The sequence below is a fragment of the Perna viridis genome, chromosome 5 (assembly GCF_037379345.1).
Source record: "Perna viridis isolate PV_CMFRI_1.1 ecotype Kerala chromosome 5, ASM3737934v1, whole genome shotgun sequence".
In the NCBI taxonomy this organism is placed as follows: Eukaryota; Metazoa; Mollusca; class Bivalvia; order Mytilida; family Mytilidae; genus Perna; species Perna viridis.
In genome coordinates, this window is record NC_142449.1 from 31,187,003 (window position 1) to 31,210,248 (window position 23,246).

General features: G+C 31.7%; 3 protein-coding genes across 8 annotated transcripts; 2 read left to right on the forward strand and 1 right to left on the reverse strand.

Annotated features, from left to right (window-relative positions):
• Positions 1-1,412: 1,412 nt before the first annotated feature.
• On the forward strand, positions 1,413-5,383 carry LOC148617062 (dynein light chain roadblock-type 2-like). Its single transcript, XM_088584352.1, has 4 exons — positions 1,413-1,517; positions 2,094-2,169; positions 2,406-2,573; positions 5,139-5,383. Exons 1-4 carry the CDS (start codon positions 1,515-1,517, stop codon positions 5,183-5,185), a joined length of 294 nt encoding a protein of 97 aa, XP_088440478.1. The 5' UTR covers positions 1,413-1,514; the 3' UTR covers positions 5,186-5,383.
• Positions 5,384-9,609: 4,226 nt separating this feature from the next.
• On the reverse strand, positions 9,610-18,921 carry LOC148617063 (ER membrane protein complex subunit 8-like). Its single transcript, XM_088584354.1, has 5 exons — positions 18,658-18,921; positions 16,886-16,962; positions 15,047-15,116; positions 14,517-14,608; positions 9,610-12,663 (listed from the first exon to the last, which is right to left on the reverse strand). The coding sequence occupies exons 1-5, from the start codon at positions 18,859-18,861 to the stop codon at positions 12,507-12,509; spliced, it is 600 nt and encodes a 199-aa protein (XP_088440480.1). The 5' UTR covers positions 18,862-18,921; the 3' UTR covers positions 9,610-12,506.
• Positions 18,922-18,925: 4 nt separating this feature from the next.
• Positions 18,926-22,851, forward strand: LOC148617064 (transmembrane protein 42-like). Of its 6 annotated transcripts, none has more exons than XM_088584356.1 (4): positions 18,926-18,980; positions 20,837-20,991; positions 21,493-21,639; positions 22,206-22,851. In XM_088584356.1, exons 2-4 carry the CDS (start codon positions 20,839-20,841, stop codon positions 22,347-22,349), a joined length of 444 nt encoding a protein of 147 aa, XP_088440482.1. In that variant the 5' UTR covers positions 18,926-18,980; positions 20,837-20,838; the 3' UTR covers positions 22,350-22,851. The 6 variants fall into 6 exon arrangements, with proteins under 6 accessions (XP_088440482.1, XP_088440485.1, XP_088440486.1 ...); XM_088584359.1 differs by having other exon boundaries at positions 18,953-18,986; XM_088584360.1 differs by lacking the exon at positions 18,926-18,980 and adding an exon at positions 18,994-19,135.
• The last annotated feature ends 395 nt before the right edge of the window (positions 22,852-23,246 follow it).

Here is a 23,246-nt window from a genome sequence, read left to right on the forward strand (position 1 = left end):
AATCTTAGTAAAAGCCGATCTCGCAGTACTGCCGATTTTCTGTTATGTCACACTACGAGATCGGCCCAAGAATCTCTGGAATATATATGGTTTAAATCTTGCATTCTTGACATTTCTTGAGCTTTTTATCATTTGAGACATGTACCATTTACAACATCAAATTTTTAACAACTTAATATCTGAATTAATTTGTCGGATATATATTCCTAATATTAATTTGAACCTAAATCTACCGCATAGCACTTAAACATTGACAGAACATCAGAACTTTGTGCATGGCAATTGTTACTCAATTTTGACCGATTCGGTAGCAGCATTCGTAGTAACAGTGGTGTCTGAAAAAAGGAACGAGCTTTCTAGTAAGCAGCGTCTTACAGTCGCTGTTACAAAATATTAATGTCAACAATTATTGCAAAGAGTGGACAGACTACAAGGATAGAATGAGATAAGATATATCATGTTATACGTATATCTAGAATTCATTAGCATGTAATTTTGCGTGTGTATATACATTTGTATATTTAGTTGCTTTCAGTCATTTGTTTTCTTGACTTTATCTTTTCTTTTCTTGTGTCGACATTCGCGGCAGGCGAGGTCGATATTGCCGGGCGTCCACGTTATTTTTTTCCTAGGCGCTATTATGGCGCGGAAAGTGGGTCATAATTCAATATTACTGCTATTACATAAATATATTCATGCGTATGCGTTATTTCTGCATAAATAAAATTACGCGCATATGCAGAATTAATTACGCGATTGCATAAATAGAATTATGCAGATGCAGAAATATATTACGCGATTGAATAAATAGAATTATGCATATGAAGATATAACAATGCATAAGCATAAATATATTGAATTTAATTAATAATGAATTGTGACACACATTCCGCGCCATACCATTAGGTCAACTTTATGCTAGTGTAGTATGAGCAATTATATCATAGTTCCATATTTGCTTCAAGTTATGTTCCGCAGTTTTGAAAATTCTTTTTAAGGTTTCTGAATAGCCCTGTTTAACACGAACTACTATGTCAATCGTGATGATTAGTGTATAGATCTAGTTACATTAACATCATTGCAGTACACTATTTTATGCACATGCAATTTTTTTAGTGAAACATTGCCTCACTTGCCTGAATGGTATTCACGGTCTTGTAGTGACTATATTAAGACTCACATTATGTTAAAACAAGTTTTGTTATAGTGTTATTATTCAATTTGAATTTTCGCGCGCAGCTGACTATTGAGGTTACACTCCGTGCAAAAAGAACGAGAGATCAATTTCACGTCATTTATTGTGGTTTAAACATTTCAAGTTAATTCATTCGCTTTATTTATGTAATTCTGAAAAAAAATGATTAAATTTATGATTCACTTTTATAGTATTTATGTTTGTCGTTCGTTTTGAGGGTACAGTGATTCAATCGGATATCAAGTCTGCGCATGATCCTCATCAACGTAGTTACCAAGGAACATTTTGGTCTGTAGCCCTCAAAGTAAACACAAACAAAATGGTAAGTGATGAGTCCTTAGTCGTTAATTTTTGTGGTGAACATTTTTCATTCTGTCACACTTGTAATTCATTTGCTTGCTGGTACGTTGAAATATCGCCTTTTGACAACACACACCGACTCGAAAGGGATCGATAACTCGGTAACATCCTCTGGAATGCATGCAATGTTGCACCATGGCATGCTTGTATTAAACCAATTCGGGCAGTTCAAATATTTATGCCGTCTTTGAAGAAAAGTGTTTATTTATCCAAACGTCTGATTAATAAAAATGCCTCAGCAAACGTCATTAATATCTGGACTTCTGTTGGCGTAGCAGATCAGCTTTTGAGTTTGACTGATTTAACATGTTAAATGTATAAGTTATAACACTCACTGTAGTCTGTATGGTCAACATTCTGGTCAATTCAAACATTGTTACCTTAAGGTAATGGTAGAAAGTTAAAAGGAAGATCCAGAAACAGTGGAACAAATACAATATTGATAAGAAAATATTCCCTTTCTTTATGTTGTGGTTTATTTTCTTTTTTTCTCTCTTTATTTCAGGTCTGATTAATGATTGCTTTATTAATTTTGTAGGCTGAAGTAGAAGACACATTGAAGAGAATTCAATCTCATCGTGGTGTTATTGGTACTATTGTTGTAAACTGTGATGGTAAGTAAAGACTGAGAACTACAATTGAAGACATTAAAAGTGTTATTGCTGCAAAACAATTATGCACACATCAATTTCTGCCTAGAAGACATGAGTTAAAATTGAAAAAAAACCAGAATACCAAGTATTCAAAGATAAAAGTACATGTAGTTCTCTTGAAGTTATCCATTAAAGATTTTTGTTGTTATCATGTCTGTGTTCTATTGAATTTCTAATTATTTATTTCTTCTGTTTAGGCATTCCAATCAGAACAACATTAGATAACTCAACTACAGTACAATACGCTGGTCTGATAACGACACTGACAAATAAAGCTAGAAGTACAGTACGAGATATTGACCCACAAAATGACCTGATATTTTTAAGAATTCGATCAAAGAAACATGAGATTATGGTAGCCCCAGGTAGGTTTGTGGCAAGATGTGGACACTAAATACCTATTCTAATTACTAAAATTTGTGTGGTTAATTTCTAACTTCTGCAACTAAAATCTCTACTCACTAACTGATTTTCACTGGACTTGTGCAGTAAAAAAGGGAAAATACGTATTTAGTTTTAATACAACTTAAAAAAAAAGTGTTTCAAAATTTTGTATTTTGAATTAGAAGGTTATTGTATTGCTCACATGTTATTGCATATCATAAAAATATCTCATTATTTGTTCATACAAGTAATTTATATAAGATTGGGTAATAGGATGCTAAACTTTGAACTATGCAAGACTTGTATGCTGGTTTGTAGATAAATTACACTAACTACATGTTTACTAATGACACATATTCGTTTAGATTATATTTGCTAGGTGCATAGAATATAGTTGTTTTGAATTTTACAAACATACTTCTTGCATTAAATCATTAAATTCTGTTAAAATTTATGTAATGTATAGAGCTGCTTCATTTAACAAGCTTTTAAGTAAAATAATTAAATGGTTGGAAAAAAAAGTAGTGCTCATAACCTCATATCCAGAAGTTGGGAGGGCATCATTAAAAAACAGTTCAGCGATTTAAAACTGAATTTTCCCAGTATAACATTATCTCCTTGAATAAAATTTAAAAAAAATCATTTGTGGTCTATAGTCTGTAGCCTTCCCAATCCCTGCATATCAAGTTGTCTTGTGGTGTTTCTTGTATCGTTGCATACTGATTGCCTGAATAAAGCCCTAACAGACCTTTTAGTAGATGCTATTTGTTGCATTGTGCCTAAGATTGTTTGACTTTGAAGGTATTGCTGTTGCAGTTTGGTTTGTGTGGCTAATTCTAGGTCTTTTGTAACATTTATGCATAATAGATGACATACATACAAGTGTTTTAAACTGAAGTAAATTCTGCATATTTTGCAAGAATTTTTTTTTAAAGTTACGTTGTATCAAACAAATTTTTAAACTATTTAGAGAATTTCAAAACTCAAAGAGAAACTTTTCTGAGTAAATAATTTGTTAGATCAAAATTCCTTTATAGAAATTACAGTCATTGAAGTGTATCTTGATAGTTTACTTTAAAATTAATGGTCATCTTAATATGTGCAGGTTTTTCAAAATGTTAAAGTATATTTGTTAAGGAAGGAATATTTGAAAAAAAAAAGAATTTTGAAAAATTTTATGAAAAGAATCTTATGGATTGTCAATTGTCATTGTATTCATTGATATCTATTTCTCTCTATTTCTACAGAAAATGAATATTTGTTGATTGTGATACAGAATCCAGATGCTGTTTAATGCCCCTTGATGTTAAGCAGGTACAATGATCGTGAAACGATGCTTGACCCTCTCTCTGCAAGAGAAATTATAATGTTATAATGCTTTGTTCTGATTTTGTTTGATCCAAAGTTTATTGATTAGATGGTTCATATTCAAATGCTTATCTCTACACTTATTTCTGAGAAGTGATCAAATGTAATGGCTGAATTTTTCTTTGGCGTTAGAACTTTTGGATCTGACCCTTGAAGCTTGGAAATAATTTTTAAAAAATTACTTTTTACTGAAATTTGCCAATTTTTTTTTTCACAATTTATAGGTAAGCAAGTTCCTTGAAAAATATGGGAAGTTTACTAGTTGCAGTATTTGTCATTCTTCTTTTCAATTATATACTTGGGGCTTGACTTTCTTTTTCATCTAGAGTTGTAGTATGTTTGAAGGATATTGACTTGGATGCATGTTAAAACTGTTATTTTATATACATGCACAAATGTATATATTTGTAATATTTTGAAATTTTATGCATGATTTTTACCCTGTAGAATTAATTGTTATCAGTTTTCATTATTTTTATTTTGCTTATACATGTAGTGTATTTTTTATTTGCATTTCTATTCCACAACTACTTCTTTCACTGTTGTTTATTAGCACTCGGTTTGGTGAACCACACACTGTTTTTTTCTGACACGTTTTTACCCTAGAAAGAATAGTTTAGATACGAATAGCCACTTCTTACCATACAATTGCAGTTAAGATATCTCAAATTTAACAAGACAGTAGGAAAGATATTCAGTTTGAAGTGTTGTCTTTTTATTAGACAACATTGCAGTTTTAGAACTTAATTTGAATACATTTATTAAGCTCCCTTAGTAATATTTATAGATAGAAAATTTTCTGTTAGTTTATATCATGTATGTATGTATGTATTTCATGAGGAAAAATTATAAGAAAATACAGATGGTAGTGATGCCACCAAAACCATGCCCCCCCAAAAAAATCAGACATCAGCCACATACAACATCTAGTATTGGAGAAATTAAGGTAGTACTAAAAAGAACTAATACTGAAAGATAATAATTACACAAAAATTACACATATTGCTTGAACAAAAAAAATACTCTGTGATTTACAGATGTATCAAAATTAGTATTTTCCAATATTTTTATTGACAAAAGAAGACAACAAAACTAAATGTACTTTTAAAACACAGTTTTTTTGTTTGTTGCCATAACAATAATGTATATTAAATTGCAACCCTTTTCTTCTATTGTAGATAAGGATTATACATTGATCTGCATCCAGAATCCTACTGACAATTAGGGAATCAGTTCTTTAATAGCATTGACTTTCCATTTTGTTTTATTGTGCTGTATATATGTATATGTCTTATCTGTTTCATGTTTCACAATGAGGACTACAGTTTTAAAGAAATTTTAAATTATTTGAGACATTCTGAAAAATTATTTATTGACCAATAAAAAATGTTCATTTAAAACATAAAACTTCAGAAATATAGAATTGTGATTTGTGTTTTAATTCATGCCTGAAATGAGCGAGCTGTTTTCACTATATTTTGATCTTTTAGGATCAAAATACCTTAGGCTTAGGTCACCAGTCCATGACTGGAACTTCCCTACTATTTCTGAACATTAACAAAAAATTATTCTAAATGTAATTCCTTTTATATCATTCAATACCTCTTTTATGACTAGTAAAGATGTTTCTTGCAAGTAAAATTAAGATCTATCTTCATATCAACTCAAGATTTGTGGGACCCCTTTTTGGCCTTGAAAGATATTTAGTGATAAATTTACATTTAGGGAATTTGTTTCTTGCAATAATGTGTCCAAAAGCATAAAATGTGTTGAGCATGTTCATTTTAACATCTTCTCCATCCTATCATCAATATTTTACCGTTTATAAACAGGAAGTGTAGAGTAGTGATTTTAGCCAAGTAAAATTGGTGGGAAAATTCAAATTGATGAAAGTGTTTAGTTCTTTAAAATCTTGTGATAAGATTAAGCATAATTATAATGTAGAATAAATACACCGTTAATATAGTTTTTGAATGCAAATTAACTTTTGGATAGGTTTAAAAATGGGGAAAAAGGTGAAATAGAACAAAATTTTTTGATGAGTGTGAAGTTAGATCAGTAGTATGGATTGACTTTCAGTTTAAAAATATTAGAAAGAACACAGTTCTTAATAATATATATAATGCAATGTATGATCATAATTTTATTTAACATCATGTGATCTTTTAAATTTTGTTCATGCTACAAATTCAGAAGAATCCCAAACCTCCAGTGCTATCAGCACTTTGATTCATGCTCCTCCTGGGATTCTCATGCATCAAACTAGAAACACAAATCTTTCAAGAGCAAGTGTAACTGACCTGGTTCCTTTTTTGCCTTTCACAGGCAATAACTATAACAAGGAGTGGTTCTATTAACTTCGACCCTTAATCATTATTGTTTTCAAGATATTGGCTAAAAAAACTCCAATAAACATGATTTTTCACATTTTAAGGGCATTAACTATAAGTAGCTGTCATACATCTTTGAGATTTGCATGAAGGCAGATAAAAAGTGTTTGATAGTTGCTACGGGAGATAATCCAATTTTAAAATTTTTTAGTTAGTGCATCTATGAAAAGCTCAATTGATTTTCATGTGCATGAAGATAACAATTGAACAATGTATGCGAAGGGAGATGATTCAACTAGTTTTTTATTTGCCATCACTTGGTGTCCGTCGACGTCTTCTCTGTCATCTTTAGCAATTTCTTCAAACATCTTCTCCTCTGAAACTACTGAATGGATTTGGATTAAACTGAAGATGGTTGTTCCTTAGAGCATCCAGCACAAAATGGGTGTTTGGATTTTTGATCTGTTAAAAAACATGGCTGCCGTTACTAAAAATAGAACATTGGGGTCAGGAAGCAGATTTTTGCATATACCTCCAAAACGGTTGGGTTTAACCAAATTCTGAAATGAGTAGAAGTATTCAGCATGACAAGATCTATCTGTGGTCAAATTTTGGTGAAAATCTGTTGACCCCTTACTAGTTACTGCCCTTTTTGGACGTATTTTGCTGTTTTTGATGTTATTACTTTAAAAAGTCTTCTCATCAGAAACTATTCTACAGAATTCAATTAAATTTGGCATTTTGTTTTATAAGGTATCCTGAACAAAATGGCCATTGGTTTTGTTTAAATTCTTAAGGGTAAAAGTATTCAGCATGATGAGATCTATCTGTGGTCAAATTTTGGTGAAAATCTGTTGACCCATGTTAGAGTTTTTGCCCTTTTTGGACGTTTTTGCTGTTTTTGATGTTATTACTTAAAAAAAATCTTCTCTCCAGAAACTACTCTACATAATTTAATGAAAGTTGGCATTTTTGTTTTATAGGGAATCCTCAACAAAATGACCATTTGGATTTTTGATTTGTTAAAAAACATGGCTGCCATTACTAAAAATAAAAAATAAAATACAGGGGTCAGACAGTAATCTCTTGCATATATCTCCTAAACATGTTAGGTTTAGCCAATATCCTTATTATAAGGCCTACAAAAATCTCCAAGTTGTCAGTTGACTCCATGTAAGAGTTATTGCTCTTGAGCGGTGATAAATGACATTTTTTTTTTCAGTTTTAGCTTATATCTTGAAAATTATGATAGAATGAAACTTTCAGTTAATGAAATGCTTCTTATTGTAAGGCCTACAAAAGACTCCAGGGATCAAAGTTGTCAAACGACTCCATGTTAGAGTTATTACCCTTGAAAGGCAAAAAATTATGTTTTTAGCAGTTTTCAGTCAGTATTTTGAAAACTATTAATATAGAATGAAATTTTCAATTGATGAAATGATCCTTGACAATTCCAACCAAAGTCTTCCTGAGTCAAAATTGTTGGACAACTCCTTGTGAATGTTATTGCCCTTGAAAGGCAAAAATTAATTAACCAGGTGAGCAATTCCGGCTCCAGTGAGCCTCTTGTTTCATGTTAGAACCTTGTTTGCAGAACTCTAAGATCTTAGTTTTGTTCATAAACTGCATATTCTAATTAAAGGTAGTCATAATACACTTGAGCATGTTTAACTTGTACATAATTCTAATGGGTATAAAATAATGTTTATATTGCCAATTGTCATGAGTGAGCTGTTGGTCTCTAATCTGTCATCAGTAAACTAAAGTAACTAGACATTGCCTCTAATGGGACTTGTACCCCTCCATAGCCTGTACTACCCTTACATTTGGACACCAGTATTGACACAATTTTTATGGTGGATAGACTAAGCACTTCTTACACTCAACTTAGTTGCCATTTCTAAAACACCCAACTCAAAACCTTAATCAGTACTTTTTTGTTGTTGTTGACAACACAATTTCAGAATATGAATGCAAACTTATTTTAAAAATAAATTCCTGACAATATGCACATCCCAATACTGTAATTTATTTAACACCTCATTTAGTTTCATACTTGCAAGTTGTCAAGGAGGAGTTGTGGACACCACATGAGACCAAGTTTTGCTGAAAGTCCAACAACTGTTAATTCAAGAACTTTAGTCCAAGCATTAATTCCTGACAATATGCATATCCAAATATGGTAATCTAACACTCATTGGGTTTCATTATTGCGGAACAACACATCAGACCAAGTTTTGCTGCAAAATTTGTAAGTTCAAACAGCCGCTGCTTCTACAATTTTTGCCCAAACATAAATTCATGACAACATGCGCATCCTAATATGGTAATCTAACACCCCATAAAGTTTCATTATAATCCTGCAAGTTGTTGAGGAGTTGCGGACAATGCATCAGACCAAGTTTTGCTGAAAGTTCAACAGTCGTAATTTCTTCAACTTTTGTCCTAGCCTAAATTCCTGACAGTATGCACATCTCTATGTGCTTATGTAACATCCCACAAAGTTTCATAACAATGCTGCAAGCTGCTTAGAAAATAGTACAGACAGAGTGAAACCAACATACTCCACAAAACTTAGTTTTGGGGGGTATATTAATGTTGATTTTCAAAACCATTCAGTTCATTTTGTGAAATATTCTTAAGGTCATTGTAACATAATTTCAATGTATTGTGGTTATGAAATTCTTATTTGCCAAATGTTGCAATTTCATGCGCCTTTAAAGTAAGTGTTTGTCCTGGGAATTCACAGTGAAATTTTTTAATGCTTATTTTGACATGTAAAGAATTTATAGAACAGTTGGAAATAGAACCTTTAACATGGATGATGTCCACTTGTGGGGAAGGCGGTTATTACTTTGTTACCCAACATAAGCTCTTCTGAGCTGATTTAAATTAAACTTGCACTAATGGAGGCTTGATGACAAGAAATAACTATATACATTGGAGGGAGTAAGTTCTAGGCCTTGGGGGGACTGGGATTAATTGGAAAAATAAATGCCTGCCAACTTTTGTAAATCTCCATGTGCAGTTTTTAGGCGGTGCAACGTGCGAGCAGGCATTATCACGACATATTTTGCAAATTGTATGAGTTTTACTGAAGTTATGTATTGATGGGACGAATTTGACCTAAAAAAATTGTGTTAGCCGGACAAATGGTCAAAATCATGGAAACACACTTGTATCATGTAAATTGGCAGGTATGAATTTCTTACCCAACATAAAATCCCCGGCCCCCTTGAGAAGAAAATGCTGCTAACTACAGTAATCAATAGCTATTGTCTCATGGATGTTTCCCCTAATCCCTCTTCATTCATAAGACTTCTATCATATTTATAATGTTCAGTTTAATCAAAAATCAACAGGTATTTATAGTACACAACATAACTAGAAGGTAAAAATTGTTTTGAATGTAAATTACAAATCATAGTTTATTAAACATAATGCCATCCAAAAAACAATGTTTTTTGAACACAAAATTTTAAGGGCAGTATGCACTATAAAAACTTTATGTAAATATATAGAGACTATACACAGGAAGATTATTTCCTACAGTAAAGAAAAATTTCAGAATGTAAAACAATTAACCTGATAACAAATGAAACTTACATTGCCATACAACATTGGCAGATCCAATGGTCTAAAGTTCACAGCTCATCCTCTTGTTGGGAAATTTTATGCAAAATGTTGGCATATTAATGTGCAAATGTTAGCTGGAACCCCCATTCAAAATCTCTGCATTCATCACTAATAAAATGCTAATATTGCAATATAAATGCTAAACTATCTCTCTACCAAACAATATAAAGTTCTGACTAAGACCACTATTAAAATTTGAACACACAAAAAAGAACTTCATACTACTTCCATTGCTGTTGCACATTTCTGAACAATAACATACTATACAATATACATATATTCATCAATATTACACGCAACTCTAGAAAAATCAAAATGCCCAAACACCTTCATGTATTCAATAAGGACTGAACCGTTAAAACATGAGGAGCAGGGAAGGCACTTTTATTATTTGTATATGGGTATGTGTTTAGGTCTCTTGACAAAGTATAAAGTTAAATACAAAACATCAATAGAACTTCTATGGGTGGCTCCCCTGGTGAAAAAGTGCATTCCCCGGTTACCTTATATATTTTTAATGGAACAGCCATAATGAACTTTCCTTCTATGATACCAACTTGAGTGGTATATCTGACCTGGCATAACAAAAACTGCTACTTGAATATAATAAAAAGAATCTTTTATGCACCAAAACCTGACTAGTGGAAAACTGTCCACTTTTCCCCTAAGTTTGCGATGGTAATGTTAAAAAAAACTTATACGTAAAAAAGAGTAAGTACTCATCATAAATATGCAAAAATCAAAGCAGTGATGTACATATGGATCACTCTTGATTTATTCTTTGTTTTGTTTTAAGGAAAATACTGAAGTTAAATTGATCTAAGTTATGCATTTAACCCTATCTTAAGCATGGTCTGTATTCAGCAATAACCTGTCTTAAGGAGGTAGATCTAGAGTAAGGGACATAACTCTTGAAATCAGTGATACGTTTGTATCAAACTAAATTTCACCAAGCCCATCAAGCTTTCATTTGAAACAGAATGAAACCAGTCCAACTTACCTTGATGCTTACATGAGATTGATGAAAAATACTGAATACAAACGTTCAAATGATTTCTAAGAATTGTGTCCCTTTCCCTAGGTCTACCTCCTTAAAATACCACAACACAAATATTCAAATGCAGTACACTCTTTCAGAGGTCTGGGGATGATTTTGAAAGTTAAGAGTGGTGAATGAAAAGCAGTGTTAGCACCAAGTTTATAAAGGGGTTTACTCTGTTTACATCAAGTTTGGTCTTTAAAATAGAGTTTGTCAAATCAATATGGTTATTGCATAGTTTTTTTGTAAAATGTGTGCTTATTTTCCTAAAAAAAAACTTTTTTGCAGTCAAAGCACTGTCATTACAAAATATATTTCCAGCTTGTCTGTCCAAAGCCTAAATTTGACTTTTTTTCTCCTATATACGCAGTCAAAACTTCCAAAATTACTGTCTAACAGAATCAATTTTTGCCTGACATGTCTGTCAGTCAGTCAGTCGGTATTTCATACTGGCTGAATGCATGCCTAACAGGGAAACTGAAGTTCAAATGCACATAAAATGTGTTAATTTGACCAAATTGGTGAACAATACATAATTTCCAAAAATATTTCTATGCAGAAAAAAATTTTGACTACATATGTTGACAACTTAAATATTTCAATCATGAATGTCTATTTTATCAAGACAACTTTTGACACAATATTTAGTGTGTCAAAGCATATGGCCAATATTTTCTGATTGGAAAAGTACAGGAAAACCTCTCAGTGACACAAGACATAATTGAAAATTGTACAGAAATAGTAATATATGACATCATTAGACACATTATTGACGTAACAGCTCTTAAACTTTTTTTATAGTTTAGTCATCATTTAAGGAGTATACCTAGAGTAAGGGACATAACTCTTGAAATCAGTGATATGTTTGTATCAAATTCAAATTTATCAAAGCCTATCAATCTTTCATTTGATACAAAATGAAATCAATCCAAGTTACTTTGATGCTTACACTAGATTGATGTAAAATGCTGAATACAAGCATTCTAATGATTTGCAAGAGTTGTGTCCCTTACCCTAGGTCTACCTCCTTAATATAAAGATATTCCAAAAAGACTGGTTGGTGGATAGGCCAAAATTTTACTAAATAACAGGGCAAGAAAAAATTGGAAATAAGCAAAAATAACCCTTTGTGATGATTACGAAAACAGGTTCTTAAGCTATTCATAGAAACATCTTGGTAGCCAAAAAATGACACCTTTTTCATTTTCAAAAACTGATACACCTATCATATTTTGAGTGACAAAGTATTTAACAGAAACACCTGATTAAAATGAACAAACCTGGCCCCAGCCCCACAAACTTGAAAAATACTTAAATCTGAGAAAAATATTAACTGTTTGTGACGTCATCTATTTCAAAGAATTCCATTGCAGTTACAGTGGAAGTTAAGAATACACTCGGACTTGAGTATTTCTTTACTTTTGTGGTCCTGGGGCCTGGTCTTGAATTTTCTTGTACTTCTAATCACAAAGTCTTCTTGTATTGATAAATATTACCACATTTACAAAAGGACACAACATAGCATTGACATCAACTAAACATCAAGTAGATCTTTGTATAAATTCGCCTATTTGTAAATTTCTCCAGTCTTTCGACACATCGTCAAAGTGATTATCAAAATCAACTAATTGTCTATAAGAGTCTGGAGAAGATAATAGCATTCTACTCATTTCTAATGTTTCTTCGTCTGTAGTGGCTCTGAAAAAAAAAAGCAATTCAAAAGATAAATGAATATTATTAATGAAACTTAACTTGCATGTGTTTCTCATAAAATGGAGTTTTGTTTCATTTTCACTCAAGTATAAATGGATTAGGAGACTTTTATTTTCTTGTGTATTTCAATCTAATACCCACTAATTACAATTTCATCTTTCTTGGTATTCACAATTGTTTTGTTTTAAAAGATATTTCAGTATGTATTGTGCACACATTTTTTACACCAATGTCTGTTTAAGACATTGTGGTGCATACAATACAACCCAGGATCATTTAATAGGTGCAAGCGTGTAAAATAACCACATTTCATTTACAGTCAGACAAGAGAATGCACATTGAATATGCAAACATATCTTCAGTTTCAAAGACCTGTTCAGTCTTTAATACCATCTCTCCTCAATGTTTGCTTAAAGAAGATCTAATAACGTTCTGTTTGAAGGTCCAATTAGGCTCAAAGCAGACGCATTTTTGGTTGTAGTTTAAGCAAGCACAAAGTGGGTATACCAAACAGTTTCATCTACACAAAAAATACATGTACTTTTCAGTATAACAGTATATTTCAGGGGTTTTCTTTAGAAATTCATTGTTTGGCATATTATCATTTCATGCTACATGTATTGTTTAAATTACTAATTGAGAAATAAAAAATAAACATGACAAGTTCAATGAAGATCTCCAAATTATCATGATAATCTTCCTGCCCCCCCAAAAATTGCTACATATCAAATGAAAAACTCACGAAGAAAACTAATATACATATTAAAATTTTGTACTCCATTCTATTCCTTGTTCATCTCCATTGACAGATTGCAATGATAAATAGTTTTCACTATGATTTATTATTGTTTCTACAAACTTCATAAAGCTAAGTACACTTAAATGGTAGATTCTCATCCAACCTTTACATAAAATATAGGGCGGGTGGGAAGATTATATTTTTTATTTGTAACAGGATATTTTCTAGCCTAATTTAAGCTATTTGAAGTACAGATATGTTCTAAATCCATATCCACATCATTTTCAGGACCCTATGTTCTATTTTTAGTAATGGCGGCCATGTTTTTTGACGAATCAGAAATCCCTACATCAGTTCTATGCAGGATACCCCAAAAAACATTCATACAAAGTTTGGTTTGAATTGGTCACGTAGTGTCAGAGGAGAAGATTTTGGAAAGAAATAACATTAAAAATAGCAAAAATTGTTTAAAAAGGGCAATAACTCCAACATGGCTTAACGGATTAAAACCAAAATTTGACCACAGATAGATCTCATCATGCTGAACACTTTTACCCACGTCAGAATTCAGGTAAACCTGACGGTTTAGGAGAAATATGCGAAAAACTACTGTCTGACCCCTATGTTCTATTTTTAGTAATGGCAGCCATGTTCTTGACGAATCAAAATTCCCCACACCAGTTCTATGCAGGATACCCCAAGGAACATTCATACCAAGTTTGGTTCCAATTAGTCAAGTAGTTTCAGAGGCAAAGAGTTTTGTATAATTGTTAATGACGACGATGGACGATGACAACGGATGCCAAGTGATGGCAATAGCTCACATGGCCTTTGGCCAGGTGAGCTAAAAACTGATGTGAAAAAAAAAAAAATCTGATTGTGAAATTCCTGCCCCAATTTTTCAAACTTCTCTTAAGTTTTTCGGGGTGGGAGAGGTTGAGAATCTACTAATTAATTTTATTTGGCCAAATCAAAGTGAATGGAAGTATATATTTACACAATATGGTCACATTGTATGTGTGTGTGACTTACATGCTCTGTAAGGACCATATGATAAGGTCAAATATTCTTGTTCAAAAACATCAAGTCTTTAAAATACCTTTTATCTAACTTGGACCAGTTATTTTCTTTACATGTATAAACTGTATAGGCTTCTGATACTGCCAGGGGTGTAACTTTTTTATTATCAACCTGTAAAGAAAAGTTCAATTGATAAATATTTACAAGCCAGATAAACATATCTACCAAATTTAAGGTTGATTGGAGTAATATTTTGCTATGAACAAACACAGAAGGTAATGCAAATATGATTTATTTTCAAAAGGTTGTAGGGTTGTACAATATGTGAGACAATAGGTCTTGTCTACACAGGTGTGAACTTTGCTTTTTCACAGCAATTTTTTTTTCAAAATACATGTACATGTAATTACACTTAAGAACAAAGAAAGACTACCCCTTTTTCGGTTCACACTACTGACTCCAAGTTTTTTTGTTCTCATAAGAATGTGATGCTGGAGTAGTTATGTCCTAGGCATTTTTCTTACATCACTGTTGCCCTCATTCAAATATTCATATACCTACATGTATATATGTATGAATAAGCATTTAAATGTTTTTAAAATAACTTACTATAAATATACATGAATCAGAATTATTATCATGAAGTCTTTTTCCTATTATCTTCGCTGTATTGTTAAGACTGGAAAGATAAAATTAAATTTTGTTATCATAATGCTGTACTAGTAACAGTCTTTGCATTCAACATTTTCATGTATAAGCTCAAAATTATGTATCTAAGTGGGCTATTAGGATAGAGAAAAAAAATGTCTGTTTAAGGTTATCCTACCTACCAAAGCACATTTTATTGGTATTTTTTATGAATTGATGCTAAACTATATTTTTCTTTTCAGTTGAGTTCTCTTCAAGTCAAGAAATCAGTCCATAAGTGTCTAAATAAAATACTTTTATAAATTAAATGACTTTACCAACCTACCTACCCTGTTTTATTATTCAATGTAACTTTAAACAGACATATTTTTTTCTTGGCCTTGCCATGTATTTGACTTATAAACTCAAGGCAAGATAACCCATAATACAATGGTTAGGAAATATTCTTTTTCAAATGAGCCATTTTCGGCATATTACGAATGTGTTTTTTTTTTTTATTTTAAAAACCATTTTAAAAACATCTTAATGAATTTTATTGGGCCAGCTTAAATAGACCTATGGCCTTTGACACCTGCCTTTCCCAATCCAGATAATACAATTTTTCATCATTGAACATATTTTGTTCATTCAGCAAAGGTTTTTCTCATCAGGCACAACCTCTGAATTCATTATTATAAAGAATTTAATGGTTAAGGTAATAATTAAGTGTCAGTCCCTACAAGAATGAGACAGTCAGTGAAACATGGTATGAAAAAAAAAAAAGATCATTTTGATAGTGTAATATGACTATTGGCACCATCAGAATAAAGGAAAAGACAAGATTTTTCATATCATGCTGGACCATTGAGTTACAATTTCATTGAAATGCACTGAAAACAAACATTTAAAGGGCAGATAATTCTGCAAAAAAAAAAATATTTTTTTTTCTCGAAGATTCTATTGAAAAATTTCATGCACAAAGCCAGTGATTAAGAGATCAAATAATGGTCTTTTCAAATAGAGAATGTATCCTTGAGTGATATTACATTGTCAGATTGGTGGGGTTTTGACATGCATGTTTCTGATTTTTCCTCTATTGCCTGATTCTTACAAACACTTACACTTAACAACCATTGTTTAGGATATTGTATGTCTTTTATCAATCATTTCATGAAACAATACATGATATATACATGTAGATATGTGTACAACATGAACTAAAAAGCTAGACACTATTTAGTAAAGTATCATTAGATTTTTTTTTCCAGTATAACACATGTATCAGCAATGATAGGAGTCTCCTGAATGAAAAAAAAACCAAAAAAAAAAACAGTTAGATAGCTACAAATTTGTACAAATTTAGCATAAATAAAGAAAAATATACATGTAAACCACCGGTATCTTTCAAATGCTAAAAGATCTTTCAAAATTTCACAGTTGGGGGTCATGATAATACTGCTTGTGTTATTGGCTTTCGTGTAGAATATACATACAATCTACAGTTACACTTATATATAAGCATTTGTAGATAAATGTTCCATTATAAACATCATATAACTAGAAAGCTTTTTAAGGACTACATGGCTTTAATCTAATGTAAGGTATATGTAAATTATGTATTTCGTATAACATTTTAAAAAAAAATAAGAGTAAGTAGGGATTATTTTTTACTTTGATTCTAAGGAAGAAACATTCTAATTTTAACAGTTCGTGTAGAAAAATGACCAAAAAGTTTAGGGTACACTATTTTTAGCTGAAAAAAAAAGGTGGGAAGGGTAATAGGACACACACATTTTTTTTATTTGACCTTCACATACTTACGCATTATCATCAAGATTTTCATTAGCTTGGTAATAACCTGCTATAACACAACCAATGCTTTTACTGTATGCTTCTATCTGTAAAATAATAAAACATGGCTTTGAAAATTACGAGTGATGCACCGGTCGTTTTTGTTTGTTTGGGAAGCTTCATCATTTGTCAAGTGATTGCTGAGCAATAAATAGCAATTTTATTTGAAAAAAAAAGAGTTGAAGCGAGGCATCCCCAAATCTGGGATCATCCTTTTCCTGGTTATACAAATGAATGCTAGTAGGAGCAAGCCCCTATTCCTTAACTGTTAAGAATGTAAACAAAACAAGGGGTTACTTCAATAAAAAATGATATCTTTGTAATAAATAAGGTATCAGCATTTTGGAAAATGAAACAAGAATTGAACTACAGAATTGAACTACATGTACTACTTCTAGTATTTACATTTTTTATTTGAGATATGCATGATATATTCTGGAATTTGTTAAAAACCTTTGAAGTGTTATATTTTGCAGTAGCGCAATAATCCAATTTTTTGCATTACAAATTATACTCACCCCAAAAAAGGTACATACCCAAATGTGTAAGCTGTATTCCTACCAACTTTCAAAATACCCAAATAATGTTTTGCCATTAGATTCATTATTACGGAATGGTAAGTTCTGAAAATTTTGTGAGGTATGCAAAAGTCTGTTTCAATTCATTCATAGTCATAAAAATGATGTATATTATTCTAACATTTATTGTTTGACTAGTTTTCTGTTTACAAAAGGCTGAACATGTGTTACCGGCAGTTACGATAACAAATTAATGATGACTATTTCTTACTTTACTGCCTGAAAATGTATGTTTTTTCAGAAACCATTCAGAGGTCAACATACATTAAGCATGGTGAGACTTTGACTAAAGTTTTGAATAATTTGATAGTATTTTAAAAAAATGTCAGTTTTAATTCTGTACCCTAGGCAAACTATCGTTAACACTGCACTAGCAAAGAAAGGATACAATAAAAAAGGAATATGTTCATGTCATAAACAGAATTATATGTGATTTTAATTGATCACCTTGAACAATTTTTATAATATTACAGGTATGGTAAGTGTTCTAATGTACAAAATGACATGATGACTAGGCTAGACTTAATTATTTCTAAAATGTTTTTTTTTTTTTTTTCGAAAAACTAAAATTCCTGTACCCAAACTCAAAGTCCAGTATTTTTGTTATCTGTAAAATTTTAATAAATATTTGACATCAGAACATCATAATATTGTCAAAATAGTCATTGACGATAATTTAAAATCACACAAGACTTTGCTTATGAGACTTTCTTTTTCATAATGGATAAGATCATCTAAACTCTTTGCTGGTATGGAACTGGCACAAGGTATGGTACGGAATTCAAACCCAATCACTTCTTTAATTTTAAATTACATGTAATATCAAATCTTTCAAAATTTCATCCAAAGTCTTAAAGAGGGTCTTTAACCTCACAATAAATGTAAACTTTAGACAGAAAGTAAGAAATAGTCAATTAATTTGGAATGATAACTTCTGTTTACACATTTAAGACTCTTCGAAATCAGATAACCAATCAAACAAGAAATATTAGCACAATATACATCATTTTCTTGAAAAAATGAATTGAAATAGACTTTTGCATATTTCATGCAATTTTCATTTCTGAACATAACATAATAATGATTACTTTAGCAAAACATAATAGCAGTTTTATTGTACTTTCATTATTGAAGGAAATACTATGTATGCTTGGTTGTGTTTACCTGTAACAAAGCTGCTTCAAGCATGGGAGCTAAACTCAATGACAGATGAAATAGGGGAATACAGTCAATGAACCGAATGCTCTTGTGATCTTTATGCTTTGGTTCCTCTGCAAGGAGTACCCCATTAACAGCACAATGTGGATATTTTGCCGCATGAAGTAAAATTTTGCAATATGCATTGCTTGTTAAATAAATTTCCGCCATGCTGGTTCAATATTAAATGTCCATCGCTTTAAGGTTGCAATAGACGGTAAAACCAGAGAAAGTACGAAAAGATTTACTGCGGTCCTGCAACATGTCAGCTTTCAGTGAAACATGAAGAGGTCTCGGTATCGTATTCACTTTCCCATAGATTTCTATAGTGAAGTGCATATTTTTAGGATTTTTTAAAAAATATGTAAATTGATTCAATAAAACTTTCACTTATGTAGCATTTCTAAGGACATGTGAAAAAATAATTTCCCGCAAAGAAAATAGGGTGAGTCCACGAAGATCGGACAGAAAAGTAGTCTTGAACTATAAATAGACATTTTCCGTACTTTCACTTTCGTTTTGCACTCACCAAACCAACCTTTTCAGTGAAACATTTTTATGATATTATGTTAGATTTTCTTTTTAAAAAGTTCTTCATCTTACAGTGTGATGTTAGCACTATTTTATAAGTCATTGTTCATATCTTTTGACAAAACATTACTTTGTAGAGAAGCAAAAAGAAAATGCACTATATTTCTATAGCATCCATGTTTTGACGTACACCCGCAATACGATACTGGTACCAAAAATCAAATACATGTAGTCTGTAAGCTTTCAGGTTTTGGTAGGGGCGTTTTAGTTTAAACATATTTATTAAGTAATTTGCATATTTTAACATCAAGTAAAAATAATAGAAGGAAATGAACTGTAGGCGAGTGTAGCGCAAATTTAGTACAGGATTCAGACTTAAAAGTCTTATAACAATTCGTCTCATGAAATCATGAAGAATAATTATATCATTGTTACATGTACACTCCTTGAAACATTTACATTTCCCATTTTAGCTTTTGTTATTGTTTAATGTGCGTTTACACATCGTTTTGCGTTCGTTTAAACGCATGATAGAAGCGTGCATTTAAACGCACGATACTAGCGTTCGTTTAAACGCACGATAGAATACTTTTTTAGAACGCTAAAATGGGAAACGTGAACGTCTCAAGGAGTGTATCATTAAAACAAAATGGACAGCATTTTTATGATTTTATTTAATACTAAAGTCTTGGAAATCAGCTTTCTTCACTGACCCAAGACTCAGTTAAAATATATTTTCCAAATATTATTGTCAAAAACAAAAAACAAAACAAAAAAAAAACAACTCATTCTCACATGATTTTGTTGCTGTATTTAAGAAATAATTCTTGCGTGTTTAACTTCATTGTAGCATTAACAAGGGCAGGTAATTTTGGTCTTTGGCTTTGCAGAGGGTTGAGCTGTTACTTACTTACTGCCCGTTATGCCTGCTGGCATGTAGGGCAGCAACAAAGGATCTCCATTGTTGACAGTCTAGATCTTTGGCCATTCTTTCAACAATTCCCCAGGATTGGCCTCTGCCCTTGAGCTTGAGCGGTACTCACCATCAATTATGCTACATATAAATACCAATTGTTATATTTTGTTTTTCTCTTACTTTTCATCCACACTTGTTTTTATCTGATTTCCTGTGGAGCTGTATTGAGTTGACTCTGCTGTCAGAATCTCATATATCTGCTGATTTCCTTTTTTCTTCCGTTTATTTTTTCACAAATGATTTAATATCATTTTACTATACAATGTAACAACCCCATCTTGGACTTTTTAAGTGAAATATTTAAAAAATGGGGCATCTGATCCTTGTCACATTGTGTTGTATTTAGTATACATAGAAATTTACTCTTTATTTAGACACCATATTACCTAGTCTGAATTTCCTCTGACAATGGAACACTCCCCTATCAAATATCAGAATTGATATAACAGTCACCTGAGTCCCCTATAGATTTGTAAAGCCTGTTAGCATCTGCAATTATCTCTTTGAAGGGTATCACATAATACCTAGCAACATTGTGTGGCCAGCTATAGGGAGTGTTTCTCCGTTTGTATAATTCTCAGAAGACTTCTACTTATAACATCAATTTGTATAAAGTGTTATTATATTTTCTTTGCTAAGAAATGGAGTTATTTGCCCAAAGTCAAGGATTGACACTAGCAGTCTTTGCTGGTATAATGGCATCCCTTGGATCAACATCAGCTAAGCTTGCTATGAGTGGTGATATTGTTTTATCTTATTGTCTCCCTTTGTTTGGAGATTCAGTGTGTGAGAAGGTAAGATGTTTTTTTCAAGTAGACACATGTAAAAGTAAGTAGGTATACATGTACATGTAACAGCATGAAAGAAACATAGCAAAAGCAAAAAATATTGAAAATATTAGCTGGAAGTCTCAATATGATAAATACATCAGGAACCAATATTTCTTTTTAATCTGAACGTCTTAACATAAGTTTACATGACATACTTCAACATGGGTGAATCCTGAGATTTTAAAAAGAGGGGTTCCAGAAAAAAGGGGTGTTTGAGGCTATTATTTGCTCATTTTTGCATGCATTTTGAATGAAATTAACAAAGTTTTTAAAGGGAATGGATGAGTGAGTCTCAATCCATATAACACCCCCTTTGGATTTCCCACTACTTAAATGAAAAGTAGATTTAATCTGATTTTCTTAATATTTATTTTCCAATGCCTAGAATTGTTCTTTTTTATAAATTTCATTGGTTTTGATATTTATTGTTTTCATTACACTAATGTAATTCAATCTGTTTTTCAGGTGTGTATTTTGATACAATCTGCATTTTTCTTGATGATATTTGTGTGTAATGGAGTTATGTGGACATTTTTTACCAAATCATTACAGTATTGTTCATCATCAGTTATTGCTACTGTGACCAACACAGCATCCAATTTTCTCTTCAGTGTAAGTACTAATAGACATTTTAATAGCCAAATTACTGTCTTAGTGGTCTTGGGGTAGCATGCTAACCTTGGGTGTGGGAGGTCCTTGGTTCGATCCCAGGCCCAATCACAACAAATATTTGAAAATTGTTAGTCACTGCTTTTTCACAAAGCATGGAGTATTTAGGGGATAGATTGGTGACTCAGAGTCAGAATATTTTGAGTGGAGTTTTATGCTTTTATATGTTGGCTGTTACTTCTGTGAGCTACTGCTAGCACAAATGTTAAAAGATGTGCTTCAGCATGTTGGACTAGTCCAAAGCAGGGTCTGTTTGATTGGTCCAATGTTCTTGTCTAGAGCTGCATGAAATATCTGCAATAGTATAAATTAGTGTGTTACGAATATTATACCAAAACAGAATGTCTACTACCTGTGAACTTTCAGAAAATATAAATAGTTCTAAGTGGAATCAGTTTTATATGGATTCATATAATGTGTTTTTGTTGTTTTCTTTGCATTATGCTAAATTTTCTGACAGATTTCACTGTATCTATAAAATGTATAATAATGCCTCTCTATTTCAACAGGCAGTTGTGGGACTGTTATTATTTAGTGAACATTTGTCTTTGAGATGGTGGTTTGGATCAGTACTCATCCTAGTTGGTTTAGTATTGATAAACAGAGGAAATCTAAAGGATGAAGCTAAAAGGGACTTGGACAAGAATAAGTAATGATTTTGGACAAGAATAAGTAATGATTGTTGCTCTTCTTAGGTTAAACAATTATCTAGGATTGTGATCACCATGTAAATTGATTGGCCACAAGAACAAGGATGGAATGACAGGTCAATTAAGTAAAATTGATAGAGTGCTTTGTATATTAGTGATTATCATGATGTTCCGTGAAATTGGAAGTCATTTGATTAAAACAGTGATCAATAGTGATCATGTCTATCATGTCTATCATGAAGTCAAGTGGAATCAACTCAGTTGAATGAAAGTATGATTAAAAATGATAATGATTATCATGATGAAGTATGGTTGAAACATACAATAAATAAGGAATGATAGTTGATTGCCATATTGATGTAAATGTATAATTTTGATGTTTACCTTAAGTTTACATGCACTTTTAAGATAGTAAGCTCAAAGGCATTCTGCAAATATTTGTGAGTTGTTAATAATTGTGATTGGACAAATATCACAGTCAATAAATTATTTTTGTTATATAGAATGTTTTGTTTGTAAAAATATTGTTAGCCCTAGTTTTGCTTTACATAATTTTTGATAATATTCTAGTACATGTAGATGTGAGTAATGAAATAGAAGACTGCACCTGTTTTTTATGGATAAGCCTATATAAGTGTAATAAAATTGATCTTATTCTACTGGAAAATGTCAACCAAGGATTGCCATTTTCTATTATCATATGAAAATCCACACACACACACACAATTGACATCTGTATTCATATTATGTTTATTTAGAGCTTTGTTTTAAATTGTACTGGTTCCCCATACAATTAATTAGATTAAACCCCAAAAAAATCTTGATTCATTTTGCTTACCCCTATCCTGAAATCCTGATTCCATATGTTAAAGGAGTACATATATATTCCATTTAAGAGGC

Bases quoted from the DNA above. Each gene is read 5' to 3' on its own strand.
- LOC148617064 (XM_088584356.1), top strand. From the start codon at position 20,839: ATGGAGTTATTTGCCCAAAGTCAAGGATTGACACTAGCAGTCTTTGCT. The intron at 20,992-21,492 runs GTAAGATGTTTT...TCTGTTTTTCAG, and splicing joins GAGATTCAGTGTGTGAGAAG to GTGTGTATTTTGATACAATC. The intron at 21,640-22,205 runs GTAAGTACTAAT...CTATTTCAACAG, and splicing joins CATCCAATTTTCTCTTCAGT to GCAGTTGTGGGACTGTTATT.
- LOC148617063 (XM_088584354.1), bottom strand. From the start codon at position 18,861: ATGGCGGAAATTTATTTAACAAGCAATGCATATTGCAAAATTTTACTT. The intron at 16,963-18,657 runs GTAAACACAACC...ATTATTTTACAG, and splicing joins TTGAAGCAGCTTTGTTACAG to ATAGAAGCATACAGTAAAAG. The intron at 14,609-15,046 runs GTAAGTTATTTT...TTTTCTTTACAG, and splicing joins CTGATTCATGTATATTTATA to GTTGATAATAAAAAAGTTAC.
- LOC148617062 (XM_088584352.1), top strand. The intron at 2,170-2,405 runs GTAAGTAAAGAC...TCTTCTGTTTAG, and splicing joins TATTGTTGTAAACTGTGATG to GCATTCCAATCAGAACAACA. The intron at 2,574-5,138 runs GTAGGTTTGTGG...CTTCTATTGTAG, and splicing joins TGAGATTATGGTAGCCCCAG to ATAAGGATTATACATTGATC.